The 17,077-nt window shown below is 40.7% G+C and overlaps 3 protein-coding genes across 3 annotated transcripts; all 3 read left to right on the forward strand.

Moving 5' to 3' along the window:
* Positions 1-1,142: 1,142 nt before the first annotated feature.
* slc25a34 (solute carrier family 25 member 34) lies at positions 1,143-6,005 on the forward strand. The gene is made up of 5 exons (XM_076110596.1): positions 1,143-2,035; positions 4,248-4,313; positions 4,648-4,800; positions 4,916-5,050; positions 5,161-6,005. Exons 1-5 carry the CDS (start codon positions 1,535-1,537, stop codon positions 5,347-5,349), a joined length of 1,044 nt encoding a protein of 347 aa, XP_075966711.1. The 5' UTR covers positions 1,143-1,534; the 3' UTR covers positions 5,350-6,005.
* A 389-nt stretch (positions 6,006-6,394) lies between these two features.
* LOC142970603 (transmembrane protein 82-like) lies at positions 6,395-8,314 on the forward strand. Its single transcript, XM_076110936.1, has 6 exons — positions 6,395-6,464; positions 6,590-6,662; positions 6,748-6,940; positions 7,102-7,519; positions 7,872-8,056; positions 8,203-8,314. Exons 1-6 carry the CDS (start codon positions 6,395-6,397, stop codon positions 8,251-8,253), a joined length of 990 nt encoding a protein of 329 aa, XP_075967051.1. The 3' UTR covers positions 8,254-8,314.
* Positions 8,315-10,699: 2,385 nt separating this feature from the next.
* fblim1 (filamin binding LIM protein 1) lies at positions 10,700-16,029 on the forward strand. The gene is made up of 8 exons (XM_076110646.1): positions 10,700-10,809; positions 11,183-11,552; positions 12,599-12,762; positions 13,562-13,655; positions 13,745-13,914; positions 14,501-14,679; positions 14,902-15,022; positions 15,126-16,029. The coding sequence occupies exons 2-8, from the start codon at positions 11,207-11,209 to the stop codon at positions 15,234-15,236; spliced, it is 1,185 nt and encodes a 394-aa protein (XP_075966761.1). The 5' UTR covers positions 10,700-10,809; positions 11,183-11,206; the 3' UTR covers positions 15,237-16,029.
* Positions 16,030-17,077: the final 1,048 nt, after the last annotated feature.

A 17,077-nucleotide genomic window follows, 5' to 3' on the forward strand; every position in this document is an offset into this window, starting at 1 on the left:
TTCAATTTCCCAACATTAGGTGTTCAGTTTACAAGATTCAAAGTATTACGGCTGTTTCCAGAAGAAGTCTTTAAGGGGATCAACAAATGCATCTGCTGAGGAAGACCATGTGAAACCTTCGACATCTACCGGACAGCTACACATTAATGGTTGTGGTGAGATTGTTTTAGGCCGCTGCTGTCTCCAAGATCAAGAATGAACTCTCAGTTGTTGCTCATTAATTCATTCAGAGGCCTTGGGAGTGAAATCTGAGTAGTTGAACTTTGTAGAGCTGTCATAGAGCGCCCCCTAGTGGCTCCTTTGCATACAGCATATAAAGAAAAACGCACATTGATGAGTCATTTCAACAAGTAGCATCATTTGTTCCAAATGTAATTCATAGCCCACTTCACAAGAAATACTTCTGAACATGTGTTTGTTGTTAACAGAACTACCTAACCATCTTCCTGTTTGCTCTATTTTTCCGCACAACTTATCTCTAAAACAGTCGTTAATGTAAGAATATAATTGATTAAATCATTTGGTTCAGAGGTAAAACAGCACAGGTTTGTTTTGTTTCTGAGATTATCCACACACTCTTCAGCAGATTAACCTTGTTTAGACAGCATGGGTCCATAGCTCTCCTTTCCCCGAGACACTCGACCCCCTCTCTTTGAACAACAACCTTTTACCCAGAGAGCTCCTATCGTCCAGAATGGGGGCAGTGTGGATCCCAGCCATTTGATTGGTGCAGACTCCAGGCAATGGTGATGTGGCAGGCAGGACTGACACTGTATTGGCTCTGGTGAGAGACGGTGGGAGGAGACTTTGACAATGAAAGTGCTGAGGACACATGTTTACAATGGGGAGAGGGGGAGAATGGAGCTGCACAGTTTCTGAATGAAGTAACCAAATTCAAGAGATATTTTATAATTCTTCAAAAGGCACGTGAGAGGAGTTTTCTAATTGACTGTGTTTGCCTCTGGTACTTGTACTGTGGCTGTGTGTAGTTGTATGCTGGTTTGAATGAATTTGAGTGGAGTGGCGTGTGACTTGTTACGGTCAGGTGATCTTGTGTGTACACTTGTCTGCTCTTAAAAATGTTCTGTTTTATCAGGTGTAGTAGACAGGTTTCTAAAATATGTCTGTCATGTGAGCTAAATCCTAATGTTTCCATTCCCACAGGACTCCTCTCAGTCTTCCTCTTTGACGCACAAGCGCTCTGTCCTCAGACGTAGGGCTGAGCCTTGTGTAAACTCCCCTAAATGTTTACCTCAACATGAATACATGTTCTCTTGCAGATGGTGCAGACGGTCAAGAAAGCTCCCTGAAAAAGTCCCTGCGGAAGGACACCAAAGAGGCGCATTGACCTGCGGTCAGTGTCACGGGAGAAACATGCAAAAAGATGTCAAATAAGTTGTCACAAAAGCTGATAGCATTTGTTTCTGACTTCCTTGTTCTGCACCAAGTGCCACACACTCTCTCTGTTCCCTAACAAACTGACAAAAGGGGGACAAGTCATTACAAGAACTGACAGAACAAACACTTCACAGAGATGACCAGTGCTCAGCTGCTGAAAACTCCACCAGAAGAGTCTGTGTTTGGTGCCCAGCTTTCCCACAGGATGGCATCCACTGTCTCTGCTGTACCCCGCGCCGTCCTGGGACCCTCGCCCCCCCCTCCAGGTGTCTGGCCTCCTCTGGACTTTGCCCTGGGCTCGCTGGCCTGCTGCGCTGCCTGTGTGTTCACCAATCCTCTGGAGGTTGTGAAGACCCGTCTGCAGCTTCAGGGAGAGCTGCGTGCACGGGGATCCTACCAGAGACACTACCGCGGAGCCCTGCAGGCCCTCTGGGTGGTGGGCCGCACAGACGGTCTCCGGGGCCTGCAGAAGGGGCTCTCAGTCGGGCTGATGTACCAGGGTGTGATGAACGGTGTGAGGCTGGGCTCCTACTCCTACTGTGAAGCTCTGGGTATCACCTCGTTCCACGGGGGCACTCTGCTGTCAGGGGCCGGGGCCGGGGCGCTGGGTGCCTTCATTTCCTCTCCTGCATACCTGGTAGGTTTACTGAAAGTGTCTCCTCTATCGCAGGGGTCCCCCATATTGTTTTGGTTTTGGCCCCTCATCACAGGGTGCATGTCTATGAGTTTTGAGCAGTTCATTTGAAGTGATTTTTGATCCTTTTCAGACTTTAAAAAACATTTAGAGGCAAAACTACAGGTAATCTTGATGGGTTCCTGGCCCCTATTGCTGATTATAGGTCAGCTCTATAGGTTTTCCTTTGTAAATTCAATAAGTGTTACAAGCCATTTGCAGTTAAAGTTATATTGTGGCCATTTACTGTACATAACAAAGATGTATATCCAAAAGATCACAGTCACAACTATGAGAATGAGAGTATGTTTTTCTTGTGAACATCTCCCAAATGTTGTACGAGATGTCAATCATGATGTCATTTTGTGCTATCTGTGTGTGTGTGTGTGAAACCCCATTTACCAGTGAGAGTGTCCGATTAGGTCACACTCAACAGACTCAACCTCCAAAACCCCCAAAAAGTTAATTAACAGCCAAGCAACTGACATAAAGACGACAAGGAAGCTGATGTGGAAAGACAATATGAGTAATTGTCCTCTGTGGCAAGATTCAGATATATTATGCAAAAGGTTTCAGAGCAACACTGTTTTATGCAACCTGACCCAACTGTTTGAATAATACCAACACAGTGTTCTCCAACTACGACCAGGAATCAGACCATGTCTAAATCTACATAAAACATATTACATATGTCAGCTTTGTACACAGATTATCGACGGGCTCTTTTGTAACATTAGATTACATTGTTGATTTACATACTACAACGCTTGTGCAACATTGTAAAGCAAGAGGTGTTCATAGTTCATATCAGTCATATATATATATATATATATATATATATATATATATATATATATATATATATAGTTAACATTCACTCACACACTCACTTATCCACATGTACACTGAAACTGTATTTGTTTGCTGTAAAAAGACTGTACATTTGTACACCTCAGAAAGAGATCCTTTCGAGACCATGTATGGACAAGAGGAAAAATGACAGCGACCAATAACTCTTACAATGTACATGCAGATACATCAGTATTGATTAAATATAGAAAATATGTCCACTTATTCTTTAACAATAACTCTCTTGAGCCACTAAAGGGTGATGCTATTAAAAGGTAGGTTAAAGGGAAAATATGGTAAACAACAACAACCTCCTAACTGTGTGAAATAAATGAGGGGTGTCACGCAAAGAAAATGGAAAACTTCAATTCAAACATGACATTGCAAACCCTCTGCGATTGGCCTCAACAAGCGTATGTAATTCATCACATCGGAGACAGGAGGAGCAAACCAGCTCAGTTTCACAGGCATCTCAAATGTCTATTTTTATCCAGCACAAGGACTCGTTCGGCAAAGTGACATTACATGGGTGTGTGTGGTTAGTCACATGACGTCTAATCTAGTTTATGAAAGAATACAAGATCAAACAATATGATCTCAAGCTGACTTAACCATATCTTGTCCATATGAATGAATAATATATATATATTCGTTATCCATCTGCCCCCTCCAACCTGTCCACATTAATGTCCCATTCAGTGTTTATCAGATTACATGCAGACTTACTCTGCATCTATAAAACCAGACGAGACTCATAATATTTTAACATTCACACCTGTCTCGTGATTTAAAGCACAATACGTGAACGTTCTCTGCACGTCCCTCCTCATTCGAGAGGAGTAGTGTTTTTGCTTTCCTGCCTCAGCTGTCATTTAAAACCAGCTCCAACATTTTGCACCGTCATGGAAAGACAATATTGTTTTACAACACGTTTGTCTCTCTCACTAAATATAATCATGGCCGTTGCTTCAACCTACCCACTGCTGCCAAAATATACAGTTCCTTCTGGCTCCTGGCTGTTGGCAGCGAGTGAAGGAAAAGAAGGTTGACTGAAGGTTATTGTATCGACATTCTGTATGAGATCGAGTGGAGAGACTTCTTGTTTTTGTGCGAGCCATAACTGCTGCTTGATCGTTAAGGTGTTGTGCGAATGAATCACTGAGGAATATGTGAAGACAAGTTTGTGTATGTGAATCGCACCAGGTAAGCATTGGCAGAGCTACCTGTAATTGTTGCATAACTCATGCTGGCATCTAAGACATCAGCCGACTTAGTTACAAGTCTGGTTTGTCCCTACTTGGATTGATTTTTGGCATTTTCTTCATAGGTGAAGACTCACCTGCAGGCTCAGACTGTGGAAGCCATAGCTGTAGGCCACCAGCATAACCATCGGGTAAGAACGACACGCTCAAAGTAAGACGCATGAAGACACTGTATGTTGTTTTATCTGGAATTATGTCATGGTAAATATGTACCACACTGAACATACTTCAATTAAGTAAAAGTCATTCATTCAAATTTTTAAGTAAAAGTATGTAAATATTACCAGAAGAATTTACTTAAAGTATCAAAAGTAATGCAGAGTGTTATATTCTTTTATATTATTGATTTGACACATTTCTATCACTATTTACTACCACCACATGACAGAGAGACATACACTGTATCATTGGGTGCTATATCTGCTACTTCCAACACACCAATGCCTTTGTTTTCTTCCATTTCAGGGAGTCTCTGATGCCTTTGTTACCATCTATAGAAGAGACGGTTTAATTGGTCTTTGGAGAGGAGTGAACGGGGCCGTGCCTCGAGTCATGGTGGGATCAGCTGCTCAACTGGCAACCTTCACCTCGGCCAAGGAATGGGTGTCACATTCCCAGGTATACGTGATAAACAGCTGACATTTTTACAGCACATGTACCCGAACAGTTGCCGTCACGCTATAAGCCAAACGTCAAACCTCAGTTCATAGTCCGTTCATTGCTTATCTTGCAGTGGTTTAGTCCAAACAGCTGGCTCATAGCTTTGATAGCCGCCATGATAAGTGGAGTCGTTGTGGCGATCAGCATGACACCGTTTGACGTCATTAGTACGCGGCTCTACAACCAGCCAGTGGATGAGTTTCGTAAGGTGAGTTTGAGTGACCTTGTTTCATCAAATTAGTTGTTGCTCTCAACAATGGCACACAAGATTAACCAAATACATACTGAGACTTATGTCTTCCTTCTCTGCCTGTTCAGGGGCGTCTGTATCATGGATTTTCCGATTGTTTGCTGAAGGTGTGCCAAGCCGAGGGCCTGCTGGGGTTGTATAAAGGCATGGGCCCTGTCTTCCTGCGCTTGGCCCCACACACAATGCTCAGCATGCTGTTCTGGGATCTGATGAGGCAACACACGGTGAAGGACAACCAGAGCCAGGGAAGGAGCTAAAACTTCATCCTGCACATGATTGGCTGGACTCTGGATTGAATTTAATGCAAATGTTTGACATTTTGGTAAATGTGCTTATACGCTTTCTTGCAGACAGTAAATAAGCATATTTCCCAAAAATGTTGAACTATTGCTTTAAGTGAGACTCACTCTGTCTGACAAATGTTGCACAAACTCTCACAAACATTTTCAAGAGTTCCTATAACATTTCTCAAATATATATGCTGTTAAATGATCAGATTTCACTTTAATACCTCAAATGATGAATTTACAAGCAATAGGCTTTCATGTGTCGGCCCGCAGCGAAGCTGAAATGAGAGAAGGGAGACCCGTGTGATTGCAGGCATATCAATTGAGTGCCGATGAGATGAAAAAAAAAAACTGGATTATAGAAACATAAGCTCTGTGTTGTTCATAGCCCAGTATGACTGCTGTCACAGTTTAATACATAATTCTAGTTGCCTTGTATGTTATATGTAAAGAAAAACATCTGATGGGATTGATTGTTTTTATTTACTGACATATTGATTTGAGGTTTTTATGTACAGAAATGTAACCTACGGGTACTTCAAGCCTTTGAACAACAGTTGATGATAATAATAATAATAATAATAAAGAATGTTTTGTATAAAAAGCATTAAATACGTTTGATTTTGTATCCTCTCGGACTCAAGTGCTGCATATTTGAAATGCATGATATCTAAGACGCATTGTAAGCAAAGTGTGCTTTTCTTTAAAGCCATTTAAAAGGTGTCTGATTGCTCTGTTTTTGAGAAGAGTCTCACATTCTTTCATCAGGAAATGATGAAAGAATGTGGACTGACAACCATTCTCTGATAACATTTGACCTCTGGACCTGAAACACAAAGCCCACTCAGACCCGATGAGGAGGAGAAAATAAAGGCAACGTGACGGTCGGGTTCACAGTAATTCAACATTAACTGACTTGTAGTTTCTGATCAGGTTCTTAGATTGAAGTAGCATGAGTGAGAGATCATAGCACGTTTTTATGTTTCCTTGTTGAGATATTACAAGGAAAACAAACATGTTTTTTTCCTTCGCCTGGATCACGGGACCTTCTTTTGATTCAAACCCAATAGACTGTTTTTTTCAAGGTGAGTTGACGGTATGTTTTTCTTCTTCATGACAATTTAAAAAAAAAAAAAAAATTCCCAGAACGTCTGTGTAAAGTAGTTACTTTACAATTTTTTTACGCTGTGATGTTATTTATGCTTCAAAGGGCTCGTGGGCGCATGTGGAATATCAGTGCTGTGCCATTTGATGAGAATTTACAACCTTATTCAAACATGCAGGTGAGCTTATTCCATAAGAAAGGAGAGAAATTACATAATGTATTTAAGTGAAGTATATTCATGTCTAATTTTCCCCTCTACTCAGTGATTCTGAGACGGAAACTGAAAGCAAACAGAGTTCATTCTCAGCTGGCAATCTTCTGAGAGGGAACTGGATAACAGTTCTGCAGTTCTGGTTCCTGACGGTCCTCCTGTCTCTGGTGGGCTTGAGGGTTTCCTCTCTGATAGTGCTGGAGTTTTCTCTCAGAGCTGTTTCTGCCTGGGCGTCAGCAGGACTGGTGAGCTATCAAATACATAAACAGAGCAACTGATAACTCATTGATTTAGACTTGTTTCATGCGGGTGTACTATCGCCGTTTGTTCTTGTGTATAGATACAGATATTTCTACACTGACCTGAATTTATTTTAACCCACACTCTTGTGTCTATATGAACTAAGGATGCCAAAGGCAGAGGCCTAGACCTGCTCCTGATCCAGTGCCAGTTTTCCCTGGGATGCGGCCTCACCTGTACTCTTGACTTCCTCCATCAGGGGGCTCTACACAGCTCCTTTAGCTTGTTTCTGGCAGCTGCTCTCAGCTGGGCACTGGCCAGTGCCAGCCACAGTGTGTGGAGGCATGTGGCCAGACTCTACCCACTACATAGCAGAGAGCGTTACTGTGGGAAGTGCATCACCCTCCTGGCCTCCGGACACACCATACTGGCTTCACTACAAAGAGCGGTTGTCTTGGCCTTTGCTATAGCAGCTGTGGCTTCCACTGCTACGGTTTATGACCACTTCCTGTCCCAGAAAGATGCTCTAAAGTTTTGGACTCCGTTGACACTCTGCTACACCATGTTGGTGGTCTACATTCAAGGTGATCGTCTGGTCAACCATATAGGACATGAAAATGGTCCTTTAAGAAGACTTCTGGAGGAAGAAATATTTGAAATGAGATTAGATAACTTTATTGATCCCTAGAGGGGAAACTAGTTTGGTCACCCAGCATATTGACAGATAACAAAAGAGACACAACTCAGTCAAATAATAGACAAATAAAAGTAAAAATAAAACAATCAATATAAAATGCGGCCAAAAAAAACAATACATATGAGTCAAACCATACAAATTATATCAAAAGCACAACCCATATCTCAGAAAACAAGCGAGAATCATGTCACACGGCACAAAAGATCTTTCATCGTTATTGTGTTTTTCATTTTGCACAGAGGATCAGCAGCGGCAGACTGGCAGGGAGGCCCTGCTGCAAACTGTCGTGATGCGACTGGGAGGCTTACTGGTGCTCATGTTGATGATGGGCCACTGGTCTGATGTCCTCCACGTCGTCATCAGTTTCCTGGGTGAAGCAGTCTGCCTGCTGGCCTCTCAGGACCTGCTGAAAGCTGCCTTAAAGGTTTCCCACTCAGTGATTTTACAACTATATTCTATGGTTCTCCTTTTTTGCATTTAAACTGCCATTTCTACAACATGACTATTTCTGGATTGAATAAATGTATAGAAATATGAAAATTACATTAAATTCTCACGCTTCACCTTTAGGAAGAAGAAGAAAACAGAGCTCCAGTCACAAAACAAAGGAACTCTCATTGAAAACTTCATCAGATGACCGTTACTGATGCACCGGAAGTCTACCTCAAAGACCAGAAACTACCTCAAATGTCAAAATGTGCCAATACTTGATGAATAATAAAAGGATCATTGTGATAACGTGTCTACTTAACTGTTCTTGAGTCTTGTTTTAAACAGAAGGAAACGAGGAGTTTGTAATTCTGTACCATAGCTGCTGTTTTATTTCCAGTATTAACTTGAAGATTTAGCCAATGTGATTATTGATATTATGTTGTTTTGATGCCTCGTGTAATGGAAGACATTCATGACAACGTATTGTCAAGCTGCTCATTATATTGTACTGAAGATGTTTTTTTTTAATCTATAGAAACAGCATAATTATACCAAATAAATGAAATAAAACCATTGATTAGAATAGAGATGAGCATGAAATGTACACAATGTAAACAGAATAAACCTCCACCAGTAGAGGATGAAGGCTTGTCAAAAAATGTATTTTGAAATGGTTACAATCTGTAATATGGTCAGGGATGGACAGTATTTAAAAGAGTACTCATTGCTGCAATTGAGGTGCTTTTTGAGGCTCTTTTCACACATTAATTCCAGTTTAGCTTAAGTTGATCAAATCTTCGACAACAACTACACATTTTTGGAGACGTATTCTTTGAGAAATGAGAAATTAATGAACAATACTTGAAAAGCATTGATTAATAGCAATAGAATTTTACACATGGAGATGAGTTGACTCTTGATGAGTTTGTTTGTGTTGTTTTTCAACAAAAAGCTTGCATGACAAACAGCAGGTGTGAAGTTTTAAAGAAGTGGGTATGAGGCAGTGGGTTCAAATGAAATACATTATCCAGTTGCATTATGGGAAGTGTAGGATCTTGCTTTTTTGAAGCTAGACGCTTAACTAAAAGTCAGAATACTCCAGCCTCTGTCTATCACATTCTCCTTAACTTTATTGCTACTAATCTTACTCCTACTTGAGGTATTTTGGTGAAGTAACTATTTCTCCCTGAGAAGTAGTTTTTCCACCCCTGCAGATGTTTGCAGTTAGGAAATCAACATCAATTGTATTTGTGAACATGCAATTGTCGTTGTTTTTTCCTGTGTACTGGGTTTCTTCCTGTTCCTTTCCCTTCATTCTGTCTCAAAAGTTGTCCTGCTCAACCAAGTATATAAAACTGAGAAAAAAACCCATTGTGATGTTGATGAGTGATTTGAAAAATCCATGCTGTAGAAGCAGTGAAGAGGTTCAGAGGGTTTGATGAGGATTTAGGCTGTTGGGGGGAGGAGCATGGAGGTCTGGGGATTGTGTCATCAGCAGGCATGCTCCCTCCTGCAACCGTGACATCACTGCAGCATTCCTTTCCACAGAGCTGGAACAACAGAGACCCCCATCACTGTCCTCATCTCCGTCTCCTGTTAACCCTCTCTCTTCTTCCACTCTGACACATATTCAACATGTAGTTTCTCACTCTATCCTCCCTCTTTTTGACTCTCAGGAGGGAAGTAGACCTTAAAAGGTTTGGCTCCAGAAACTAACCACACTATTTGCTGATCAGTAGACCTGATATCGCTTGGACTCACTCTGGTGGAGAGCAACAAACACAACAAAGCAGCTTTTTCATGGCTCTCACAGACACCGCCCCCCCCCCCCCCCTCTCTCTCCTAATACACCAATATCTCCTCTTGCACAATGCCCTGATTCATTGCACTGTAATGCTGCGGCTCCTTTACAGCTGCTTTCAACCAAAGAAGCTCCATCAGCAGAGCCTGATGAAGTCCACCCCATATTATCAGACGTCGGTGGGGCACAAATGGACGCAATGCCATGAGACACTGATAGTGAGTCAAGGCTAAAGTGATATAATGTAGTGGGGGAAGGGAAGAAGGAAAGAGGGAGAAGAAAAAGGAGGCAGACTCAATGAGGGAGGTAGGGAAAATAAAGCTGACAGAACAATAAGGCAGAGCTGCACAGGAGAGAGAGAAAGAGGACAGTTTGAGATAGAGTTTCTAGAAAAAGGCAGGTACGGTCACATCCTGCTGGCATGCAAAAAGATAAAGGAGTAGGAGGTGCAAGTGAGTCTTTTTAAGGGCAAAGACCTCGTGAGATACTTTATGATATTGTATATTTAATTTGTAAAAAAAGTCTGACTGTTTGCTCTTGGTTAGTTTGCCAACTGTTGACTTGCATGACTTTCTTTGTGTCTCCACATGCATGCAAGCCAGTGTGTTTGTGTGTTCCTGCCAAGTTTTCATAGTGGATGCATGTGTCATGCATTTTTACTGCACTTTGCCCGAGATTAACTGTTCACCTTTTACGGTCGGGAGGGAGGTGGTATTGTCAGTCAGCCAGAGAAGGAGGAGGGGTCGACGGACGAGAGAGTCTGGGAGGGAGGTGCAGAAGGAAAAGGAGTGGCCTTCTGCTGATAGTCTCCCTCTCTACCGGAGTAAAGTCTTCTCTCAGTGGCAGCTTACAGGAGGGAAAACACACCAGAAGTTTTGAGATACAGAGCAGGGAAGGAGAAAGAGGAAAAGACTGAGCTGTCTCCAAACCACATTTTCTCCCAGGTATGTAAAGGCAGCTCACAGCCAGAGCCAGTGGGTTTAAAGGAAACAAATGATTCAGATGTGTGCTTTCTGTCTCAACAACCATTCATTATAGGGAATGAGAGCTGTGAGTGTGTGAGTTTACCTTTCTAAAGTGATAGTGTACACACCCACAAAGTTGACTGAGAGGGTGTGTACACCTAGAATCAACACTATTGAGATGATAGTAATAAAATGTGTCAAGTTCAATATCATTATGTCTTTTTCTTACACTCCGGTTGCTGAAGATCAAGTAGTGTTGAGTCTGTGGTGTGTTCCTATGATTCCATAGAACTATAAAACATGTTGCAAGCAGTCTTGGGTGCAGATAATAATTGTTCCGTCCTCCTTATAGGCTGTATGTGGGTTTTATACAGTCATGGCATCAGCAGCTCCACCAAAAAGGATGGTGTCCTCTGTCTTCATCACTCTGGCTGCTCCTCATCGAGCCACTGTAACACAGCAGCAGCCTGTCCTCCAAGCTCACAGTGGTGCAGTTAGAGACAAGCCGCACACTGCTGTACGAGTTAGGCCGAGCGACAACATCCCCGCCGTCAGACACAAGAAAGAGGATGACCAGCAGTCTGAGTCTTATGGCAGCATAGACAGCAAAGGCCGGACTTTTAAGGGGGCCACGGCCCAAACGTCAGACCCTCAGAGCCCAAAACCTGCCCAACCCGGACCCGGCAGAGTAAAGCTGCGAGGAGACGATCGAGGTGCTGCAGGTATTCATGACTAAACCTATTTTTCATCTTGGATTTAAGGCAAACTGGACAAAACTTAGAGCGTCTAAAATACATGCAGAAAATGACCCTCTATGTAAGTGATGCCACCAGGGCCTGGCTGACCTATATAATATGTTTTAGACCTGTCCTTCCATATCTTTGTTTTAGAAGTCTGTTTTTGAATCATTTGTTGAGGTGGAGGGATTCCAAAACTACTGTATATGATTGCTGCTCTTTTTAGGATGCTCCCCAAATACAAATGAGATTATATTGCTTTCCTTCATTACAAGACCTCTAATATTGTTTAAAGGGAGTGAAAAGAAGTTAAGAAATGCTGATAATTTGCCTCAGGTGATGTCACTTGAGTCTTCTTCAGTTGGAACTGAAGACGAGTTTTAAAAATTTTAATAATTTTCTGGAGTTAGAAATAAATGAGTTTAACAGATTGCTGTAGTCCGCTATCCTTCTCAGTTTGAAGCTAGCAGCTCGAGGCAAGATCAGCTGCCACTAGCATAACACCACAAACTGACCAAACTGTCAGCGATCAAGCTGTATTGTGGGTAATCTGGGCACCAGGGTGTGACAAGTAAGAAGAAAGTGTGGGAAAAAATAACAAATGTCCATCGAGAGTCTGACAGCGTTATAGGAGTGCAAACACTAAATTGTGTATTACTCTTTTAATTGGAAAACATTCTTATCCCTCTCCTCATTAGCACTGGATTCAGGATGTATTATCAGGCTGGAAAAGATAAAGTATTATCTCAGAAGAACAGCTGCTACATTTGAACACATCTGGCTTTGTATGAACATGCAGAAAATGTGTCACTTCAGTTTGACAATGAGCGAAAAAACACATGTTTAGAAAACATAACCTCCGAAGCTTCTATTTCTCACCTTTTTATACTAATTTAATATTATCATCATTTTTTATATTTTCTACTTACTGTATATTCCTAATTTTCAGTGCTTACTTGACACTTAAATAAAAAGCATCTGTATAAGTTGCTACCGAGTGATTCAAAATAATATTTTTTTTGGTCAAATAGATCTCTTCCCTGCTCCTCCTCCTCCTCCTCCTGCTGCTGCTGTGCTGCCTTCATCTCAGGGAACATCGCTCTCTGAAGAATCAGCACTTCCACCACCTCCTCCTGCCCAGACGCCTCTCTCCTACCCTCTGACCCCAGGCCAGCAGACAGTTTACAACAGAGAGGTATGCAGACTTCTGTCCCAGTTGCATCACTCAAATGTTCATGTCTACCACTGTCATTTACACTTGATCCCACTTTTCCTGAAAAACATTTGCCAACTGTAGACAAGTCATTTTTACCCCACAGTGAAGGATTACAACTTTCCACAACTTTTACAGATACTGTATTATGCTGTGCAGTGGTCATAAGGAATAATCTGCAAAACACATTATGAAGGAAAAACAGTTATGTTTTAGATACGACTGAATGATTAAAAACACTTTGTTGTAGGAAAATGCGTGCGATTCATAAACACTTTCCAAGCTGTAGATATCTTATTATGTTTAGTTCCCATCTTTGCAGGCCCATCTCTGTGCAGAAACAATTAAAGTGCCGATCAGGAAAATGGGCTGAGTTACAGCAGGAGGTCTAATAATACTTTATCTTTCTTGTACCTATACAATGTATCCCATGTTTTATTAATGTTTTGTTTGTGTTTTCAATATGTCGGATAAGGGCTTAGCAAAAATTACTTGTATACACCGAATATTTTGGTTATCTAATTCCTTCAGAGGCGCCTCATATTTGTATTTCTGTAAAGAAATGTACTTTTATTATTATTTTAGGTTTAAATTGTGTTTTCTACCTCTGTTCAAGTTTGGTAAAAAATGCTTAAATGGGTTTAATCTTCCAATATTTTTATTCGAGCATCAAACATGACCACCGTTTGTTCAAAATCAAGCATTTACTTAAGTGTGGGGTTCACCTTGTGAGGTCAAACTCAAATGTGAACTTACATTAACAATGTGCTTTACATTTGAGGTGGAAACGAGCACACCATCTAGTGGGTTAAACCAAGATGAACAATCCCACGGGATCCATAAAAATGACCAAGACACGAGCAGGGAGAGTAGAGGTAACATGATCTCTAGTTACACATTTACCACTTAGGCAATACATATAAATGTAATCCTCTTTGTAATTTGATGTTTGTGTACCATGCAGATGTGTGTGGCTTCTGTCGGAAACCCGTGGCTCTTTCTGAACCTGCAATAGAGGCCTTAAACAGGACGTACCACGACGGTTGTTTCCAGTGTAGATCTTGTCACATTCCCCTGGCTGGTAAACAGTACTACAACAAGGCTGGCATCCCACTCTGTGAAGACTGCTACCAGGTAGATCAAAGTCAATACAGTTGCACTACTGGATGTTATTAAAGCTGCAAATATAAATACAATCTTTCCAAAGGACCATATCAATGTTGTTGCATTCTCATTCACTTCAAATGATGTATGCTTTACTTTCATGCTAACTGTTTTCTAAAGACTGCTGTGAATTCTTTTGATATTGTGGTTTTCCCAAACCCTCCATTTAGCAATTGGTTTCCCTTACTTTTACTACAACATGATAATCATGTCATGAAAGTCGTGATCTCCTTCCCTCACAGTCAACATTATGTCACCTGTTTTTAGTATCAATGTTATGTTAGTGCACGGGGTAGTTCGATTTAATTCAAGTCTAAGTATAATGTTAAAAATAAAAGTAGTACAGACGTTCATTGTAAAGGAATTACCTATCCGGTTTGTATTCTTTGCAAAAAGAAAGTGTGAAAAACAATTAAAAAAAACTAAGCTGTTGTTTGGAGAATGACCAACAGTCACACTTAAGTGGTTTGTATTGAATGAGTTCAACAGTGGAACATGTGGTATTGTCTTTTAATACTGAAATGTATTCCATTAACCATTTATTTCTGTCTCTTAGGCCAGCCTGGAACTTTGCTGGGCGTGTGGGGAGGTTATCACAGACCAGGTGATCCGTGCACTGGAGCGAGTGTACCACCTTTCTTGTTTCACTTGTGCGACATGTAAACAGCAAATTGGGGAGAAAGCTTTTGCTCAGGGAGAAGTTGGAGAAGTTTATTGCCTCCAGGACTATTACAGGTATGAGCGTTCAGAATTATGGCAAGCATCACACGAAAAACGTCCTGTACACAATTCACCAAAGAGGTTTTGTGTAACATTTCCTCAGATAATACATCAACAAATTGCTTTTGAAGCCGTTCTAATGTGTAAATCACTTTCACTGTAGACCTACAACACAGGGTTGCAAAACTCACTCTTGCTTTGCCTCAGCTTCTCTCCTCTAAAATGTTGTCTTTAAAGGAAGTATGCTCCAAAGTGTAACGCCTGCAACCAGCTAATCATTCCGAAAGAAGATGGTACTGACAGCTATAATGTTGAATGCCTGGGACACTCGTACCATGAGAACTGCTACAGATGTGAGGTAGGCATTCTGCAAGCAAACAGTGTTTACTAAACAGACATACTGATAAGTATGCAAACACACATTAATCACCCCCTAATCAAGTCTTTTCTATTTTCTGCAGATCTGCGTCATCCAGCTCTCTCCTGAACCAAATGAGCATGGCTGCTATCCTTTAGACGGGAAGCTGCTTTGCAAATCTTGCCATCTGAACCTGGTTTCTGGCCAACACTAACAGTGGCCTCACAGCCCGAGATGAACTGCAACTGATGGAAAATTGCCACGAGTCTAGGTTCAAAGAGACTTCGGCATGGGCATTGTGCATGACTCTGGAATAACAGAGTCATGCACAATAACGTCACACATCTTTTTCCAATAGAACGATAATGAAATATGGCTTTTTTCTTCTTCTTCTTTTTTTTACAATATGCTTCCTTTATTCTTTTATACTTGATCATTTTGCACTCAATAAACTACCAAAATGCACCAAATATATTTATGCAACAGCCATTGCAAAAACGTATGGCAAGCATTATTTGAATTCTTGTAAATCTCAATCAGTAAACTGTTTCTCAATGACATTAACCCTTTATATAAAAAATAAACTTTATATTAAAAAAATGTTTGTATAAAAGTAAACTAATATATTTTATCTTGAGGCAGGCTCCAACATAGCATTTGTTAAGTTACACATACACTATCAAAAAGTAATAAAATAAAAAATTGACAACAGACATTAGGGATTTATAAAATAATGTGTAACAGAGCACGATCATACTTCCTAAAGCACTCATGGAACAAAACTAGAAGATGCTTTTGATGTGACAACACTCTTCACTGGACCACAGGGCCTATATTGACTATTTTTGCCTCAACAGTAGAACCATTGACATGAATTTACAATTAAAGCATTAAAGTCTCAGTCAGATTGTTTTTGTATTTATGTTCTGTATCTCAAAATGGCATGTTTGTGGAATTATATTTCTTTGTACCATAACATTTATTAAAACATTCTTGAGTAAAACATATTTCGTCATTTACGTTTTTATTCACCACACTTTTTATATACTATGTAAATATTGCAATCTTTTCTGTCTGGTCTTTACAGTAGGACTATTTAGAAAGAAATGAAAGAAAATCACCCCCCTGATCAGTTAATACACTCTATTCTGCCACTAGCTTATGGTGGCTAATATTAGCTAATGTTATCAAAGTTTAGATAGATATTGTTGTCAGACATTACTGAATCTCTTTGGTTACTTTAGGTGTCTTCTCTACTGGTGGTGCTGTTAAATTCATATTTACCATCATCACTTTGTGGCCACAGTGGCCGTTGTTCAGCAAAATGTATTGTCTCACTTTAGGTTGCCCATTAAATCCAATTCTGTTTAATGAGAGGCCAAAGGGGGCAAAGGGTAGGAACCCATTCTCGTGACCCTTTCTGACCAGCAAAATATGTTTTGTTTTTAGTTTTTGCGAGTGCACACATTGAGTCTACTGATCAGTTTTGACCATCGATTTTTAAATAATTTATCAAGCTAAAATGACAAACATTTGCAGCTAACTGTGATTTGGTGCCTTCTTTTCTTTATAATTATCAACTGAATATCTCTGGTTTTCAGCCTGTTATGGGACAAAACAGGCAGTTTGACGACTTCATTTTTGGATTCTGACAATGTGACAGTTTCCACATTCGCATTTTATAAAACTAATAAGTGATTAATTGAAAAATAATGGTCGAAAGATTGCCATTAAGCCTAGTTTTAGCCATAGTTTTCGCTTATATGCACCTGCTAGGTACCATTGACTGGGTTGCGATAATCAGCAGCCTTTATAGACTTTATTCAACTTGAAAGGAATAACGTTAGTTCAACTTATTAAATGATTTAACGAAAGTTAAGCTTTTATCCAACAGTGGCACGTTAAATGACGATTGGATCTCCTTTTCTGCAACTGGGATGTATTATAATCAAGAACATTGATTACCTTGCAGACAAAAAGCGATTGACTCCGCGGACAAATACTGCTCGCGGGCTGCATGCAGTTCGTTGTTTTATAATAAATCGCGTGCTCACT

The sequence above is a fragment of the Anarhichas minor genome, unplaced genomic scaffold, assembly GCF_050575085.1.
Source record: "Anarhichas minor isolate MPS153535 unplaced genomic scaffold, ASM5057508v1 ptg000043l, whole genome shotgun sequence".
Classification (NCBI taxonomy): Eukaryota; Metazoa; Chordata; class Actinopteri; order Perciformes; family Anarhichadidae; genus Anarhichas; species Anarhichas minor.

Coding starts and splice junctions, on each gene's coding strand:
- slc25a34 (XM_076110596.1), top strand. CDS start 1,535: ATGACCAGTGCTCAGCTGCTGAAAACTCCACCAGAAGAGTCTGTGTTT. Junction 2,036..4,247: donor TTTCCTCTCCTGCATACCTG/GTAGGTTTACTG, acceptor TTTTCTTCATAG/GTGAAGACTCACCTGCAGGC. Junction 5,051..5,160: donor CAGTGGATGAGTTTCGTAAG/GTGAGTTTGAGT, acceptor CTGCCTGTTCAG/GGGCGTCTGTATCATGGATT.
- LOC142970603 (XM_076110936.1), top strand. CDS start 6,395: ATGTTTTTTTCCTTCGCCTGGATCACGGGACCTTCTTTTGATTCAAAC. Junction 6,465..6,589: donor AATAGACTGTTTTTTTCAAG/GTGAGTTGACGG, acceptor TATGCTTCAAAG/GGCTCGTGGGCGCATGTGGA. Junction 8,057..8,202: donor TGCTGAAAGCTGCCTTAAAG/GTTTCCCACTCA, acceptor CTTCACCTTTAG/GAAGAAGAAGAAAACAGAGC.
- fblim1 (XM_076110646.1), top strand. CDS start 11,207: ATGGCATCAGCAGCTCCACCAAAAAGGATGGTGTCCTCTGTCTTCATC. Junction 13,656..13,744: donor CACGAGCAGGGAGAGTAGAG/GTAACATGATCT, acceptor TGTACCATGCAG/ATGTGTGTGGCTTCTGTCGG. Junction 13,915..14,500: donor TCTGTGAAGACTGCTACCAG/GTAGATCAAAGT, acceptor TCTGTCTCTTAG/GCCAGCCTGGAACTTTGCTG.